The following is a 19178-nucleotide window of genomic DNA, read 5'->3' on the forward strand; positions in this document are numbered from 1 at the left end:
GCAGCAGAAAGGAGGTTTTATGGGCATACTGTACACCTACAAATACCCATGCCAGTGAGCTGCTGGTGGGGAGGAGTCAGGAGTGAATTTGAGCTTGGGAACTGGGACAAGAAAGGTGATAGTCTTTTTGTTCTCACTGCACAAAAATACTTGAATTGGTTGAAATTAGTTTTCTTTAAGTCAAGTCTGTTTTGCTTGTGACAATAGCCCTGTTTTTATTTAGAACCATAAAGTTACCAAGTCTTTAAGCTTCATTAGGGAGTTTGTGAACACCAGCATTCTTTGATATGAAATAACCTGTATCTACAAGACTGCATTCTTGTCATTGAGACATTAATTTAATGTGGCCAGTCTTAAGTTCATCCCACTTATGAGGGCCATTATATGCATGAGATTTATTTGACTGAGGTAAAATTATAATGACAAAAAAAGAAGATTTTTCACATTTGCAGGAAATGAGGAAAATGCTTTCTAAAATAAAATTCCTGTTAGCTGAAGTTATCAAAACAGATTTTAAAGCAACAAAGAAATAATCCACAACATTATTCTAGTTATTCTCTCAGCATTTATTTGAAATAACAATACTTTCCATGATATAGTTTATATGTTAAGCAGTAGGGAATTGTCTTCATTTCACATCATCCAGTATTGAAGTGGCACATTCGAAGCAGCACATTAAACCTCTGATAGAGTCTGTACAATTTAGATAAATAGAACTCTGGATAACTAAACTAACAGAACTTCTGCAACGGTTACCAAAAGAATGCCAAGAAGCTAGGCACAGCACTGTACACACCAAGTGCAGGAAGGAGGAACACAGGAGAACCAACTAAACAGATGGGAAATGTTTTTGCATATACAGCCACATGTCTTTCATTGCTCAACAGAAAAATGACTTTTTATTTTGTCCTCATTGAGGAGAGGGTATGCACAAATGATGTTCAAAGAACACATGATAGACAGAAACAAATGAAATGAGGGTTGTGTTTGGTTGGTTACTGTATTCCTCAGTGAATGAGTTTACAAAGGATATCTGGTGCTTAAGCAGCAAGGTTTTGTGCCAAGACTTGACAAGAAACATTAAATAAATGCCAGTTTTATTCCCCATCTTGCCCATTTACTGGCATTTTGGTGAGCATGCTAAAAGTTCCTGAAGGGCAAATTCAGGTGGTTTGTGGTCCAACATTTCTACTACAGGAATCCCCATTTGACAGCTTACAGTTTACCTCTGGAGGGAAATAGGCCTTTTAACAATAATTAAGAATATAAAACTTAGCAGAGAGCAGCAGGACACACAGTACAGTGGTCCACTTTCTGAGAAACCAGAGGATCTACACTTACGCTCTCTCTGTGAGAACAGCCAGCCAGTTTGGTTGGAAGATACAATTCTGGTTAGTCAATGTTAGACCTGTGTGAACTGTATCATTAGGAAGGGAAAGATGGAATGGCAAGAACTTTTCCCTCTTCTTATAGAGAACTAAGACTGAAAAGGTACTACGGTGGTGATAGGCATTATCTTCCCACCACCTTCACTTCCTGCTACTTCACTATGAGCTATCTGCTTTGCTTGCCATCATCTTCCCCATTTCATCTCACTAATGGCTCTGGTTACTACCAGGCCAGCACAGTCAATAAACTAATCCATGCTATGCTGGCTCAGAAGATACAACGCATCACCACCACATAGTATGACAACACGTAAACTGAAGATGCTCATTGCTCATTAGGAATTGATAACTCTAACCACTGCAGTTTGCACTTGTAAGGTGTAAGAAGCAGCATTTTGAAAGCAGTGGTACTGACACAACTATCTGTGTCAGAGGTGGTGGATCAGCATTCCTAATTGGGTAATGGAACCAGAATATCAACATAATTGATGGGGAAGAAACCTGACTGGCCATGAAGCATTCCCTCATACCAGTTTTCATCAATCTGGTTAGTGAGGGTAATAATATCACCCTCTTTAAATCCCAGCTCCCCTTCATTCTCTGGTTCGAAGTCATACAGAGCTCGGCAGCATGGCTGATCCATGTGAACACCTGGGAAGAAGAGACACAGAAACAACATGCTTAAAAATCTCAACACTTAAGAGTACCCATTTTACCGCTGTACCTATGAAAGATTTTGCTGTTTCTGGTATTACTCATATTCTGATGACAGTTCTTCAATAATATCTATATTTAGACTGCCAAGCTTCATTAGAAGACAATCATTAGCTTCTGACAGTCTTCAGTTACTTCAAGTGCCTGCTGGTAAAAGTCTGAGAATCCCAAAAACCAAGCTTTAGTGAAGCCCACACCTGAAAGCACAACTATGATCAATTTGGAATCTAATTTTTATCAGTTTATAAAACACAAAAAATTAAGCAAAAGCCCTAATGTATTTCCAGCTTTACTGGCAAAGAGATGCTTTATCTATTTACTTCAGATAAGTAGTGTAAGGGGTAGCTTAAAACAACAGTGAAGATGTAACTGTGTGTTTGCCCTTTATTTGGAAATTTCAGTGGTACAGCTATACCACTGTATATGCTCCTAATCCTCTGAACTTTAGTATCACGTTTCCAAAGACTTTTATTCCCTATTCCCACAAAATGCTTTAGTGCAGGGCTGTCAGGATAGATTCAGAAAAAGTTTGAAATGGAGAGCTCTCTAATATGCTAGTTCACAAATATCTGACCATAAACTCTTTAGGATGGCTAGTTGATATTATTATAAGTCATTAGTTTGACAGTGTTTTCATACATTATATGAAATTAACAAACATCCTCCCTCTGCCCTCTCCCTGAAGTCTCTATAACTTCAAGCCTACCAAATCCAAAATTGTTACTGGTCAAAATGTTTAGGATTTGAGCAGCACTAAGTTATAAGAAATCATATCTCTACCTGAATTTCCATAGTGAAAGTTATGCACTTCAGTGGTCTGAATGAACCAACACATGTCACTTCACCATAATGATAGTGCTAAGAATACATATTCTACTTCTTCATGTATACAGACTTTAAGATGAGTAAGTTTCAGATTCAAACATTTTGCATATTCATTTTGAACACACACTCTGGATAGAAGGCCCATGCTTGAGTTATTTTAGGATGAAATTTTTCCATTTCTATAGACTTCAATAGAGCAAGTTTTTCAAATACTAGATTTAATTTATTACATTCTATAGTGAAACCTTATTTCTTTTCTTTACATATCTCTCACAGTGTATTTTGGTTTCTTTGTCATGAGGACAACTGTGCTGACATCAACAAGCCTTACAGCATGTTTGCTATCCTCATTTCTACCAGCTGAAATTTAGAAGAATTAGCAAATAAACTCTTTGAATTAATCACCCCAAACATACATTCAAGAATTTTCAAAGAAGGCATTCCTCTGAAACCAATAAAAACTTCAAAAAAATGAACCCCTATTGAAGAAAATGCTAAACACTGCTCCCTGAAGAGGGAAATATAAATGCTGGAGAGATACATGAACATCAGTCTGCACTGCCTTAGCACAGACAAGTGTTCATGACGCTACAAAAAAGGAGTGAAGAGAGCTCCAGCATGCAAGACTCAAGCCACATTCATGCGCAAGGAATCTCTGTTAAATCCTTCTTGCTAGCATAGTGAGGAGATTGCTAGGAGTTCGCAAGATTGTTTATTTCCAGTTGCCAGTGCCAAATGGAGATACTGTTTCTGTCTAAATGTGGGAGAAAATCAAACATTCACATCAGGATGTGAGGGAAAGAAAGGAAATCCTGACTAAAGATCTAGTGAAAAAAAATCCAGCCTTGCAAGGTGGAATGTGATAGCAATTGTCACTGAGGTAAACTAAGGAATAACTAAGATGGGGATCTGGACAGAGGCTAGCCCTCACCATAACATGGGATAACAGATCATTATTGTGTAAGAAACAAATAATAAGCCTTCCGTGGGATGTGCTGATATTAAATAAACACTTCTTTAAGACAGTAATTGCACACAGTCATACTAAGGCTTAATCTTGCTTGTGCTGCTCCTACTTGGACAAAGAAAACATAGATTAGTTTTTCTTTTCAGTTATTTTTACTTTCAGGCTCTTTGTGTTCTAGTTCCTGGTTTGAAACAGCAGGATATGGTTATGGTGGTCTGGCAGGCCTCAGGTTTCTGCATTTTGATGGAAAACTTTCAATTGTTATCTTGGTTTTCTAAATGCCTATTTTGTAAAGATCTGTATTTCAAGGTAAGCTTCTAGGATAAAGGAAATTTTTGACCAAAAGACCCATTTAAAGCAATGGAGGATCCCTCTCTGTTGTCCTGCCTGAGGATATGAACACTTTACAAAGAAACAACAGTTCAGACATCTCTCTCCTACCCCCATTCTCATTTTCCCTCATGGAAGAACGAATCACCAGAAGAAAGCATGCAACTTCTGCATTGACACAAAATGTCAGACAGAGTTGGTTTTCCTGCTCACATTGCTACTGACATTACCTGATGGTTTGGGTGTGGTGGCATGGGATATTCCTCCATTGTGCTGTGTATTGTCACCAGTCGAGAAATCCAGGCTCATACGGGGTTTGGGCTGGTATTCACGCCTGGGCTGAGATGATGCCTCTTTTATTCTGCCAAAACATGAAGTTAAATGTCAAGAGTTAGTATCTTGTTAGCAGATGAGATGCACTGACTACCTTTATTTCTAGGCTGAAGTTCTCATCCACCAATCATCCATAGTAAACGAGTTCTGTCATTTGGAGTAGTTTTTCTGTTTACAACAGTAGTTTGAATTACGAAAACCAGCTGATGTGAATGTGCCATGAAGTTGTTAATTTTTCATTCCTTTTAGAAACCTAGCACTTTGTCTATCTTCCTTTTGCCTAACAAAAACAAAGAGCTCATAATAAAGGAAAACTTGTTACGTGACTATCAATGCTTAGAAAAGGGGTTTACAAACATCTCTGTCCCAATTTTTAGCATGAATTTTGCCTCTAACTATTCAGTTGATTGATGCCAACTCTTGTCATTTTGTAAGAAGACTCTGTGGGAATGTACTGACTTCATTTGCAGAATTGGTTAATTTGCTATTTGGAATACTTGTTTCACAAAGGGACACAAGTCCAGTCTTCCTGACTCTCAAAATAAGCACTTATTTATCAGTCGTTTCAACTTATTCTTCTAACTGAGAAATCTAGAATTTCTAGAGAAGGGTACATTTACAGATTCCAGGGTAAAATCCAAGGAAGGGATGAACAGAATCAGAGCAGCTTATGCAGAACAACTACCACATGTATTTCTAATTCCACATATGAAAGAACATTTCATAAGAGTTTAAAAGACAAGTTGGTTTCTCTAACCTTTTCTATATCTGCCCTAGACTTGCTGTTGGTTGCACATTTTGATTTATCTGTTGAAAAGATCTGCGTCTAACTTAATGACTTTTGATCCTGATAACAAGGTTTTCCTCACCATCCAAAATACTATTATAAGTCAGTCCCCAGAGAGTGCTTTTCTTCCACATTAAAAAAACCAAACCTGGTAAGTAAATTAAAAACTTAAGTAATAGAAGTTGTCAAAATAAATAAAAAGCTTTTGCTGTGTTTCACTCATTAACAAAAGTTACTTTTTCAAGGCAGTAAAATTTTTAAGAAATACTTAAACTAGTTCTCTTAATGCTTTCCCAAAAGAAATACCATTTTTTTCAGATTATGAACTACAAGGTGACAGTTATAGTGATTTGCTAAAAATTACCCAAAAGCTCAGCATGAGCCATGTTTCTTAAGAAAAGAAATATCTCCAAGGAAACCATTCCTGCTTCCCAGCTGCTCTGTCATGATACTGTGTTGGGAAAACTGCATCCTCATTTCACTTGGTGAAAAAGGGAGTTTAGAATAGTCTTTGCCGACCTTCCAGATTTTATTAATTTTACTGAAAGTTTCCTGACATTCGCCGACCTCCTAATGTTTCCCAGTTCCTGGAATCATGGTATTTTAAGGAAGTTTATGCCTTTCATTAATGTGCAGAAAAAGAATGAAATTCTTGAGCTTGTACTTCCTGAAGAAAGTCTTGAAATCTAATCCAAACAGCCCAGAAAAAATAGAAGACAAGTGCATTTTTAAGTTTTTCGTAGTTTTTGCAGTCTAACTCATACTTTTTAAAAATTCTTTTGTGAATATTTTACACAGGACAGTGTTAGTAATTATAAGACATTGTCTGTGCCAGGAATCAGCATGAACAGGTTCCATTCACTCTTTTAAAAAAGGTACCTAGAAAATGGGCAGTAGACATCACTGACAGTGAACAGTAACAAATTTGCTCAGCTTAAAAGTAAAGCATCATTTATTTTCTGGTCTATATAGTCAAAAAAACAACCCCCAAGCCCCAGGGATTATGCATTACTTGCTACCTGCCTATCACCAGCAGGGAAAGACTGGTAGCTCGGATAGTAACAGCTCTACATTCCTGACTCATCTCTGGCATGAACATATCACAGTGCTCAATTTGTGTCCAGTGGTGTGGATAAAGGATGATTTAGCCAGCAGCCTCTTTACAATTAGGCATGCAAAAGATTTACTTCAATTGAATTACCATAGCATTCTGATGAAGGAGCCTTGAAAAGCTAAAACCATTCACAGCTGAAACTTAAAGCAAAAATAGTGACCTGTAAGCAGAAATTTTAAAAGGGCAAAGGATCATCTGAATTGATACAAGAAAAGAAATCTATTGCAGAGAGTGTTATGTTCACTAAATGGCATAATTTATGGACTATAGGATAAACCACCTGTTCCTGAAGAATTTTTAATGCTTCTGTAAAGAAAGTGAATTGCAGTATTGTTTTGCAAGTGCTAAAAATTGTTTTGTTAGCTGTTAGACAGTACTGCAGACTGTACCCAGGAGCAGTCAGCTGGAAGCCCATCTACCAAAACAAGTGCTGCTGCTAGTCACAAAGATTTTAAGACTTAGAACTGAATGAGGTTTTCAGGATGCACGCTCTGAGAAAAGCAACACTGACAGACCCAGCAGTATTAGCAACTTGATCTATACTAATGACATCAGAAAACAGCTGCCTTTGCACAGTACATGAACATTATCCCCTCTTGGGAATTATATCCAGCTTTTACTAAGAGTCTTCCTGAACCATATTGGTAGAGAAACCTTTCCTGTATGTTAAATTTTCGTGAAGAAGGATGTATGTGTGAGAAGCTGATCAATCTGTTTTGATGGAAACAAATATTCTAAAATAAAAATTATTAAACTCTCTTAAAAAAGATGTTGCAGGAATTCTGATAGCATATGCAGTTACCCAAAAGGGGATGGAAGAGGTCAACTAAGTTAAGTCTTGTATCAAGTTTGATCTGATAATAGGAGGAGTATTAAATGAAGTGGTAGATAATGAGGGTGTCACTACCTAGCTCAGGAAGATCTTCAGGTAGACAAGAATGCAACAAGATACTCTTTTTCAAAATCAAATTTTAACGTCTTCTTTCAGAATAAGCACACTTTGAATACATGCACAAACAGTAAGGAATCCGAAGCTGCGGGTCTCACTGAATTCAGTATTTATAAACACTTACTTTCAGTTAACTCACATTTAACAGCTTTACTGAGCTGATGTGCTTTCCTGAGCTCATACTCAGAAGCAGATGCATCTCCATAACATTTAAACCTCAGGTTGCAATCGTCTAATGAAATGACCCTTGTTTTCATAAACATAAAAGTACCAAGTTGAGAAAGATAACAGAGTTGCATTCTACTCATAGGTTTTCTACCTCTGTTGAACTAACAAACTGTTCAAGAAACTTACAAAAAGTGCATTACCTATCTTCCAGCTTAGAAGTAACTCGCTGTAGGATCTGTGTGGCCTGCTTGTGGTACTCCAGCTGGGCTTGCACAAGAGCAGAAAGCTGGCTCACTTGTTCAATCTGAGGATTGACATTAAAACATCGGATCTTAGGTGAATACTAACATCTCAGGCAATAGAGAATAAGGACCATGGTCCACTGCAAAGGCAGTTTTACTTATCTCTCTAAAAACTTGAATCATCTTTGTAGTTAGCAGTAAATATTTACATATCAGTCTTTATTCATTACCACGTCTGGTTATGACCTGATCTGGAATGGTAACTGCAACTCTTCTCCGCTGATCATCTCTCCATGGCTGGTTTGCATGAACAGCAGCCTACAGACCTACCACATTCAGCAAACACTATGAAAGTAAAAATGAGACTGTAATGAGAGTATAGTACACCTTCTCCCTCCCTGCCTTTGAAGGGCGCAGAACCACAGGGACTATGGTCATGCTTCTGTTGTATTCTGACCTGTGAAGCAGACCAGAATGGAAAGAGACTATGTACTCTGGGATGCAGAATATTTGTAGTGAAGGCAGAGAGCATTCCACTTCATGAGGGGAAAAAAACACCCAAAACCCCACTTGTGGGCAACAGAAGTGCTAGCAGTTTCCATCATGCACAGTGCCTCAATGGTGTAATGTTGCCCAGCACTGTCTGCACACATGGGGATGGATGTTACTACAAGGACTAAAACTACAAACTTGTTATATTTCTTTGATTTCAGTGCAGCTATATTTAATTCCTATGCAAATATTAAGTTCTATAAGAAAATATATTCAGGTTTGTTATAGCTCCTCTACAGCAATCTGATAACAAAATGAGGAGTTAGATAAGGTGTGCACTTAAATCAAGTAATTCACATCAACAGAAATCCTTAATTTTCTTTGGCTACATATTCTACAAGACAGACTTCAGCTGACATGTTATAGAGATGCTTTTTATTGCTTAATTTTACAATTTCAACATTAATTATAAACCGAACATTAGATAAACCTAGTAAATGCTCAATCCTAGCTAGTCTATAGCAAAACATATTCTGCAGAGTCAGATAGAGACAGCCACAGTAACTTTGAGTTTTCTATTCACAACTGCATCTGATTACAACAGACACCATGGGGTTGTGAGTTCATAATTTCTGATATTTACAATCCTCTCAGCAGCTCACACACTTGAGCAAAAGCCTTGGCACAAACCCTACAGCTACAAGTAAGAGTAATTAGCTATATTTACATGATACTAAGAAGGAAGATACTTTGGTTTTGTAATTAAAGCTTTGCAGTTAGGAAGCACAACAACGCTACAGAGGACTTATGTTCTTTAGCTCAGTTATCTATAAAATACCTAAGAAATAGGTCCTACATGAACATGCTGTACATTACTATAGCTTCTGATCCTCTCACTGTGTCCAACAAGGAGGAAAGTGCTTCCACTATCTTTCTAAGACTCTGGTCAAAGATTAACAAAGGTTATCTCACATCCATCTCCAGAAGGTTGAACATGCTTGACTCAGCAATTTCTTTTGATTCATCAAATTTCTCCAGAGCTTGGCGAAGTTCTTCATCAGGGAGCTTGCCCTGTCTTTTCTTCTTGTAATCAAAATCCAGGCGTCGACCCTCCATTTTCTTCAGGTGATGCTAAAAAAACCAAAACACAAATGCAAGCACAGTGTAAAGGATTTTCCCTTTTACTGCATTGTAAGGAGGTAGTCCTGCACACTTGCAGGCATACGCTGTTTGTTGTCTATCAACCCTTCCCCAGAGGAGAGAAACACAGAATAATGAAATAGGTGGATTTATGTATCATTTAAGAAGCAATGATCTAAGTGACAGACCAACTCTAATAAAAGGCCATGCAGAATGGACAACTTCAATTGCCATCTGTATTAAAGATATGCAGGTCTCTTGCTCTTTAATGAAGAATTACCTGAGCACTATGTTTTTTTCCCTAGATGTTCAGGAGAAAATTCTTTTAAAAGCAGAACTTCGTACATTTTTGTCTGTGTGACAGCACTCATAAACAAAGCAACACAGAAAATACTTTTAATAATTTCTACCAGACCACTAAATTATCTTAAGATTTTCTTATACTGAAGATTTTCTAGATTGTTAACTGAGGTAACATTCATGTTTATCTGTTTAGCAGCTGCCACATCCAACTGGCCAAAAGTTAATGCTACCGGCATGACCATGGTTACTTGAGGCATTTACTTTCTCCCAGAAGAATCAATTTGTCATCGACTGTGATATAACTACCAATTTTCTAAATTACATCAAACAGTCCAAGATATCTTTCATCCACATATATTTAATAGTATTAAAGCCTTACTGAGCTGAGAACAGCAGCTACTTAGGCCAATAAGCATTTGCCATACACTAGAAAATGGAATGTAAACATTGGTACATCTATTTTGTGAAACGAGCTTTCAAATGGTAAGCTTAGAGTACTGTGTTCATGCCTGCATAAGACTGAAAATTCTACCATCCAAAAATGTTCAAATTTTGATCTTTCCCTTTCTAAACCATCAACAAGAGACACAGAATTGAAATGTAAAATTCAAGCCAAAAGAGACAAAAATCAAGTCTCTTCAAACCTGAGTGCCCCATTTTAAACTACACAACTAATAAAAATTCTGAATATATAGACAGTCCACACATTTGGCATTATTAAAATACTGCATTGATGGAAATACCTGTATTTCTCTCAGATCTTTGTCATGGAGATTCTGAAGTGGGTCAATGAAGTTTTGCTTTACTTCCATATCTAAAGAGTCCTTGACTTCAGAAAGCTCCTTCATAGCTTCTCCCACATCAACAAGTGCTGGTCCTGAAAGAAAAGATGCAGTTTTCCTCAAATTAACCTAGTTTTGAATCACCATAGAATGAAGCTGACTCATGGAAACTTCACGGAAAATTCAGTTAGTATTTCATTTTAAGTCTGAAGTTTAGGAAAGAAACAGAGGATGATGCACTATGTGAAAGAGCAATATAGATTTTACACCACTGCAGCCACCAGAGTTCATGCCTTGTAATACAGCTGAATTTGTGGTTCCATGCTGTGTCAAGACAGCTTCCTCCACATCCCTTGTTGTCCATTTATTCCTTACTCTGTTGAAACAAACATGCTGGAAGAGATTTAACTGTATTTTCTCAGTGGTACCATCACTACTTTGCATTTAAAATAGTTTTAATTCAAGCCTAAGTCTCCCCGTTTCTATCAGTGAGACTGGTGACAGTATCAAATGTAAAAATTCTTAACAATTTCACAGATTGTTTTTTTTAATGAAAGGTTTTTTTGATGAGACTATAGACTTCATAGTATTACTATATTTGGGAGGTCTACTACATAGACTACTCAAGTGTAGGTGTTTGAAGCTCATAAACTTCAATAACCCTAATTAGCTGCCTTTTGAGATTTCCTCCAGGATTAACTTGAGGGCCACAAAAATTACCATTCTGTTTTACTTCTGCTGCATAAGAAGAAAAGCAAGAAGCTCAAACATACCCTCTTGGTTTGAGGTATAGGTTAGGGATAAAAAAAATCCACTTTGAAGTAGTACGAAGGGTCTGAAAACCAAAAGAGCTTTGTCTCCCAAGCAGTGGATGCCAGCAATGCACTGTGAAATGAGAGAGCCTTCCAGATTTGGACAAAGACTGACAAATAGCCATAATAGCTGCTATTAGTTAAGAATGTGAAAATAATTGCTGTATCTGTTCTGCTGCATGTTAGTGCAGCTATCACAGAATATACAGCAATTTGCAGAAACTAGATTATATTTGTTCATTTTCCTTTTAAAAATATGTTTGAAATTTAGCAAATGAGAGGCAACCCATTAAAAAAAATCAGTAGTATTTAGCACAAATCAAACTACATCTGTCAAGCTAACTAGTGAATTACATAAAAAAAGTAAGAAAGTACTTTTTTCCATTCCAAATGTCAAGAAAACAGTTTTATGATGGTTCAAATAGAGAATAGGAGTTTCACAGTCCAATTTGAGGGTCCTGTGTGTTGTCATGTAGAAATGGCCACAAAGAAGTCCAAACAAGCCAGAAAGACAAAATATGCTGTTGTGAGTGTCATCTTTTTATAACCAGAACTCTACTGCTGAACAAAGTTTTAAGAGTCAGTTTAACATTTGTAACTCAGCTGTAAACTCATTTGGGCTTGGAGGGAGGAGCAATTAACAGATAAGACAGGAGTGTTCACATTGCCTTAAAATGTGGAATTTGGTGAGAAAAAAAGGCCAAAGCCTATTAAAAATCTCTTGGCTTTTATTCCTTGCTTGCAATGAAGACGATAACAGTTTAAGGATTCTGAGGGCAAAGAGGCTTTGGTCTGTATATGCATAGAGAACAACACAGTTTCTGTACATGGATGTATTTCATCCCAACACAGTCACAGTATCACAATTTATGATAGAGAGCTAAAGCCTATCTGGTTATTGGTACAAATGGAAACAATTTGACTTTCATTTATGAGGAAAAATTCTCTAGTCCAAATCTTCAAAAGATACTCAAAACAGGCCTAGACCAAACTTAAAGTCTGATGAAGCAGAACTATAATGCTTCTTGCAGAAGTTCTTCCTCTATAAGAGTGCAGCCCTTTAATAGTGAAAGCTATATGAAATTTTACTACCATTTTTATTACATTATAATGGAAAAGGAAGTAAACAAATTACCAAAGTTGCATTCTTCACCAAGTTCTCGGCCAAATTTCAGCATCGCATCTGCCAGCAAGGCTTCTGCTTGAGGGTAGCCTGGTCCCTTTTCCTGGCCTCGAATTTTTGACATAGTGTTGATCATGCTGAGTTTAGCTCTGGAAGCTGAAGAAGGCAAGTGACAGATGTTACAAACATGCTATTGTTTGCCTACACAGGCATAAATGCATTCTTGTGTTTACATTTATGTGAGTGACTTAAAATGTACTTTAAACCTACATAGGTTTAGGACTAAGCCCTGTTTTTCATTAGTTCTTCTTAGAGCAAAGGAATGAAATGTTGTTGGTCATTACCATTTTTATTTTGTTGGCAAACTAGAGAGGAGTCTCTGTCCTGAACTTCTAAGTCAAAGCTTCCCTTGAAATGACTTGGACAGAAGTAAGCCCAGGAACACTCCCAAGATAGCATGTTTGACACGTGACAGAGAAGAAAATCTTTAACATATTCCAAATTCTTCTTTATCTTAAAATCCGTAGGTACCAGATGGATGCCAGATTGAGCCAGCCTTCCCCTCAAGGCAAAGTTCAGACTAGGTACACTCAAGATTAAACTGTGGTATCCCCCATTTTTTAAATGTCTGAAAGTTTTTCTGTTGTAGAATATTAAAGGCGGCCTATGTCCCCAAACATGATGTGCAGCAACCTTTGCAACACTTTTTGCTTTTTATGGGGATTTAGGGAAACTCCTACTTCAATAAGATTTTCAATTGTACTTTGGCTTGCATTTTACTTCAGACACACAACTGAAGATCAAAAGAAAGGACACAAGTACCGTAATTGATGAAAACAAAGACAGCAAACATAAAAGAATTAATTTGTTTGCTGATGTACTTTAGTGAATTTTTGCAACAGCATGTGAATGGCCTGAAGAGAGTGAATTAATTAATGCCGTTTGGCTTCAAATTTTGCCAGCTAATTCGTGTTGTCAGCAATGTGGACTCAGAGCATGTTTCTTAACTACATTATTGTTTGTGCTACTGAAGGACAGCTATGAATATCTCTACCTTCCCCCTTGCAAATGCTTGACTTTATAAGGTGCTCTTAAAAGTTAGTATTTCTGTTTACAAAACATTAGTAGTTCACACTGTTGTGCGCTGATTTCATTGGTCAAAATCCAACCTTGCACACATTATTGCAGCAAAACATAGTATTAGCAGACTGGAGTCAACAAATGTTTTTCATATATTTATTGTAAAAAGTGCATATCAAGAGAGAATTCTTGTTGTTGAGTATGTTTGACTTTGCAGCTTATGTATCTGTTCACACAGAGACAGAGATGGAAACAGACACAGGAAAATCAGGCAAGTCTCACAGTACTTATTTTGCCTGAGAAGCAGCTATGAAAGCACAACATATTTTTAACATTTTTAACATGATTATGTTTTTGTTAGTTTTCCCATTACCCTTCAGTGCCATCAGATTATGCTTGTCAACATCTGAATTTCTTGATGCCTTCTGTTTCTACCCACTAAAAAACAACAGTCAGTTCAGTATAAGAAACTGCATTTTAACAAAGTTAAATGTCATTGAAATGATGGTGGGAATAAGAAAATACAGAAACACAAAAGAAACTAAGGCACAATCAAGATTAGTCAGAGGAATGGAGGCAGCAAGCTGAATTAAATCAGGAACAAATGAGAGTATTTTCAGAAATTAAAGAAAGAAGTGTAAGAGGGAATATAAAAAATGAAGTGGCTATATTTTGGACAGCAAGGTAAGAGTAGAAAGCAAAAGTTAGACAATGAGGCATACTTCTTTTACTGATGTTTCAAAACACCACAGACCCAAGTGATCTGTAGTATCACAGTATTATGTTATCCAAGTGTTTTCCAGGCACATCTTACATATCAAGGAATGTGTGCTACATCCCAACTCCTCTTCTTCCTACCAAACCCAGGTAAACTTCTAATCTTTAAAATACTGCTGTTAAATGGTTTCTTTCCTGTTCATGGCTTGTTTTGGTTTGGTTTTTTTTAATTAAATTCCCTCCGTTTTCCCAATGTAATATTCCTAATTTTTATGAAAGTGAGAAAGAAAATGGGAAATACTGAAAACTGGTATTTTTGGTTACCCATGTAAAAGGTAATATAGTTGTAGGGAGAATTTTAAAGGAGAAAAATTTTTATTTTATTGAAAAAATAAATTACAATTCTTCTCACTCTAGGGAGCCATTTTGCAACTGACATAAAACAATCTAAGATCAGATGAATACTGAAAAGATTTAGTCCTCCTTTCCTCTTACTTGTAGAATGAGTAACATGATCTCATTATATAGGCATGAAAGTAAATCTTCCTCCTGCCTATTATGATTTTTAATTTTTGATTCTACTTGCACGTGCCACAAGCAGATGAAGGGATATGTAGCTAGACTATGGAAACTGTTCTTTCAGGCAGCATTCCAAATTTGCACCTGCCTGAAATCACACCCTTAGCTACTTGCAGAAATTTTGCTCTCTGCTTTTGCTGTGAGCCTGTTTCATGATTCACAGCAATCATAACCACTCAGCTGTGTCAGGAAGGCAGTCAGAGAAGAACTGAACTCAGTCTACACAGTGTTGCTTAACAGCGGTTTGACAGCAGTTAACAATTTTATCACTATCCCCATAATGTTTGCCAATCCTGTTGCTTTTCCTGCAGAGTATTTTCTTATGATGAGCAATGAAGCTGTAGACTCAAATCATACAGAGACTTTCATCTGCTGACATAGAAACTGTTCTAGTCATCATTATTTTCTCTCTAGCTGTTCTTGAACTTGTAAATACTACTTCTCCTTTTTAGTTTTTTCAAGCATCATCAAAATTATCTTCTCTTCTGTGGTCTAACATAAAAATATCTCTAATTAATCTGTACCAGCAACAGTCCTTCAGCATACCACACTGGAGCTGAAATATTTCACAGCAGTTCAAATTTATTTTAGCTATTAAGAATAAAATTTCTCAGTGCGAATGAGTGAATTTTCTTTGTAGTTCCATGAAACTCTAAGATACTTATGGTAGATAGAGGGCCTGATTTTATCTTCAGGGAAGTGGTCACAGCACCAGCCTGACAGACTTCAAGAAGTGTTTGTACAACACTCTCAGGCACATGGTGTGTCTCTTGAGGATGGTGCTGCACAGGGCCAGGAGTCAATAATCCTTGAGGGTCTCTTCCAATTCCGCATATTCTGTGATTTTGTGATTTATCACAAGCTAACTCCATTGACCTTATTAGTGATGCTGGCACTGACTTACGCTAGTATCAAAACACTTATGTTCCTAGATCACTACAGAAGTCTCCGTATTATTCAATGTAATGGTTTACTTGTTTATTACAGGTCCAGATCACCCCTCCTTGCAAGAAGCCTTTGGCAAAAGAGGAACATGTAATTCTCCATGACCCCAATTGAACATGTTGTTCCATCTCCCCATGGAAAAGACTCATTGGTTTCTATTTTGAGGGTTCAGTTTAGACATGTCTGATAACACTTGGTTTTCTGTCCTTTTCTCCGGTATGACATCAAAAGCTCTTTTGCACCATCCCTTTTCTGTAATAAGGATGGGAAATTGCCAGAGGTCCAGAGGAAAAGGAGAAGAGGTATCTCTTCTTGTGCCATGAAGGAAATTGCTTTGGAACTTTGCTTTTTTTACCATGGTCTGCAAGGACTGCCTGGTCCTTTTCCTTCACATGGCGAATGACTGGGAAGGTAAAAGAAAGAGCTGTCTTCTGCAGACACTCCTACCGTGCCTCTCCTGGTCCCCACGTGTGGGCTGATTGCAGGGCCTCAGCTGCCCCATGCCCAGGGTGGTGCCTGATGTCAGGGCTGCCCCAGTGGCTCCCACTCCTGGCTGGAGCTGTGGGACGGGCACTGGCTGCAGGCACTGCCCTGCTGCCCTGGGCAGTCCACAGCTGTCGCCAGCTTCAGGGGAGGCCCCCAGGCTCACATTGCTGACACACAGGCTCCTACAAGTAAATGCACCTGGTTGGTGGGCATGTGCTGCCCACTTACCCAAAGTAAGAAGACTCAAAAGGAAAACAAGCCTTCCAAAGCCAGTCTCCATTCACCATGACAGCCTAACATAGAGGCCTGTACTCATCTCTGTTGCTTACTTCACGGTAACTTCACCAATTTTGTGTCAGCCTTAATTGCACCAGTGAGGATGAGATCTCTCAGACTTTATACTGGTAAGAAAGAGTGTTTTCAAAAAGTGCTGCAAAATTGTAAAATTGTGAAATTAGGTTACCTGGATTTGGCTGAAGATACTCTATTGTCTTTGCCATTATTTCCATAACTGCCCTGCTGGTAACATCCACTTTCTAAAAGACAGAGGGTTAAACAAAAAGAAACATGAAAGTTAGACAAAAGGAAGAAGTTTTTCTCTCATTTTGTTCTTATAAATTCTTTTAACTCTTCTTACAATTTTATTTTTATGTACTTCAGAACAGCCCTGGTGCCAGAATGGTGATAATACCTGGAAAACTACTAAAGCGTGAGTCCACCATTTCAGTTTATAGCAGATCCATTCTAAAGTAAGGCCATCAATACAGAGTACCTCAGGATGTATTAGGAATTTGATACATTGTACAGCATTATTGATACATTTGATCACCGCACCGTGCTAATTCTTTATATAACCCTGGGTATAAACTTTTTGATAGAACAGTCGCTGACAACTTTTTGGATAGCTGGCTATCTTTGATCCCCTAATAACTGCCAGAAAGGAAGTAGAAGTCACTCAAAATCAACCACTAACGATAAAATGGGCTGTTTACCTCTTCCAGAGCAAGGTCTGGTAAAATTGGGGTAAGGAAGACTAAATATCACTCAGTTTCCAGTTTCAAGAAACCTATCAGCATGAATGCACTGACCATTTCCCCCTGGCTGATTCCTATATTTAGGATTCTAAAATACTTAGAACTGAATAGCATTACTTTCTTCTACTTTCTTCTGTATTAAGAAGTCTTCCTTTCTCAGAAAGCAGTTCCTATCCACTTCCTAGACGAATGTTGCAAAGTATGCAACTATTCTCACTCTCAGAATCAGGTCTCAAAGAAAAAATGCTGCTTTGGCAGACTGGGGATCCCTGTAATGTCCTGTACTCTGTATTTATGAGGACACATTGCATTTCTCTTCAGGGTAGCTTGTGTCCCACAGAGTGAACTCCTTTACCATAATGGCAAGTTCCTATTTTAAAAAAGAACACCTGAGATAGGTTGGTTGCATCAGGCTGTCATGATGTCTTTCCTGTTTCCTGTTGTCACTGCCATCTGCCGGGTCTTGCTCTATCCTTTACACAGAGAAGCAGGAGAGGTCTGCCAGACTTGGGTGAATAAGTTGCTGAACTGCCTGGCAGGGAATGCAGAAATGGTTAGGAGGCTGCAGAGGATAGTGGGGGCGAGGGAACAGAAGGCCAGGGACATGCAGAAGGATTATGTCCATTGCCTGCAGAAAAGCTGGCAGTGGGCACAGGGCCGGGTGGGGAGTGTGGAGGCAACTGGTAAGTTTACACCACTTCTTTCTCAGCTCTCAGTGCTCCTATCTCTTGAGCTGCCAACCCATGCCAAGCACGATGTGGGACTCACACCTGGCTGTTGTGATGTCCTGTTTTCCACTCTAAACTTTACACTAGTTTTCTGTATCTTTGTTAACATCTTCCAGTGGGAATGCCTATACTTGCAACCCATTCAAACAGAAGCTGAGAGGAAGGGGAGAACCCAACTCTGTACTTTCTCTGTAAGAAGCACAAAGGATATGTCCTTTATTTTGAATCCAAGATTTTTTCCCCACCTCATTATACAAAGGTACAGATAAACAGCTTCTTCTTCTCTTAATCAGAGTTATATATCAGATACACACCTTACAAATCTCATAGCACTAGTTTTTATTACAAGATTTGACAGTACTTTTCAAAGTTGAAGCCTGAAAAAACCCTGCCCCTATTGATCCTTTCAGGTGAAATACTATCACTGCCACACACAGGTGTGGCTTTTTTTTCTTTTTTTTTTCCTCTCCACTAAGATACTCAGCGCTGTCACTGCCAGCCTCACCAAGCAGCCTGTTGGGAGGGTTAGCCCCATCTACCTGAAACATTTGGCCAGTGGAGACTGCCTAACAGGACCTCTGAACCTGTGAATGAATATCCCAGTGCCACTGTAATGCCCAGTGCCTTGATAATCAAGGAGCTGAGAATTACAAGCACCCTTGCCACTGAAATAGCCGTCTTGTAAACAGACTCAGTTTTCAGAGGTCCTCTGCAAGGGTTAAATACAGCTAATTTGTAGCTGACTTAAGCCTCAATCTCTGAATGAAATATTTGCATTATAGAGTGCCATACATTACATATCCCTTGGTCAGAAAACAAAAAGAAATAGAAAATGGAAAACTCTGAATAAAAGCTGAGTATTTCAAAATTCTCTGAGTGACTCAGGGACAAAACCTTTGAAATTCCTGTCCTAGAAAGAAAAAAATGCTTGGTAATAATGAATATATGCATCTGTATTTAGACTTACCCTTTCCATTTCTTTGAAATCATCATCTAGCTTGGTTCCTTCTGCACCTCCTACTTTTTCACTCACTTTCTGCAATTAAAATAAGAACAATAAACAGATTCAGCAACAACTGAAAAATCTAGCTACGACATTTCCTCGTAGAAATGCTAGGATTTTTTTCCTGTTAAGTCAGT

General features: G+C 38.0%; 1 protein-coding gene across 1 annotated transcript in view; it reads right to left on the bottom strand.

Moving 5' to 3' along the window:
• Nucleotides 1–545: 545 nt before the first annotated feature.
• SH3GL2 (SH3 domain containing GRB2 like 2, endophilin A1) overlaps nucleotides 546–19178 on the bottom strand; it is a 93972-nt gene continuing 75339 nt past the window's right edge. Inside the window, exons 2-9 of the mRNA XM_042013124.1 lie at nucleotides 19006–19074; nucleotides 16740–16812; nucleotides 12482–12625; nucleotides 10496–10629; nucleotides 9282–9440; nucleotides 7776–7879; nucleotides 4455–4585; nucleotides 546–2039 (exon numbers count right to left, since the gene is read on the bottom strand). Coding sequence (XP_041869058.1) covers nucleotides 1840–2039; nucleotides 4455–4585; nucleotides 7776–7879; nucleotides 9282–9440; nucleotides 10496–10629; nucleotides 12482–12625; nucleotides 16740–16812; nucleotides 19006–19074 — 1014 coding nt within the window. The 3' untranslated portion in view covers nucleotides 546–1839. The remainder of the gene's footprint in view (nucleotides 2040–4454; nucleotides 4586–7775; nucleotides 7880–9281; nucleotides 9441–10495; nucleotides 10630–12481; nucleotides 12626–16739; nucleotides 16813–19005; nucleotides 19075–19178) is intronic.

The sequence above is a fragment of the Corvus kubaryi genome, unplaced genomic scaffold (assembly GCF_017639235.1).
Source record: "Corvus kubaryi isolate FWS band 111438036 unplaced genomic scaffold, C.kubaryi_AGA036_p1.0 split1-37296, whole genome shotgun sequence".
Taxonomy (NCBI): Eukaryota; Metazoa; Chordata; class Aves; order Passeriformes; family Corvidae; genus Corvus; species Corvus kubaryi.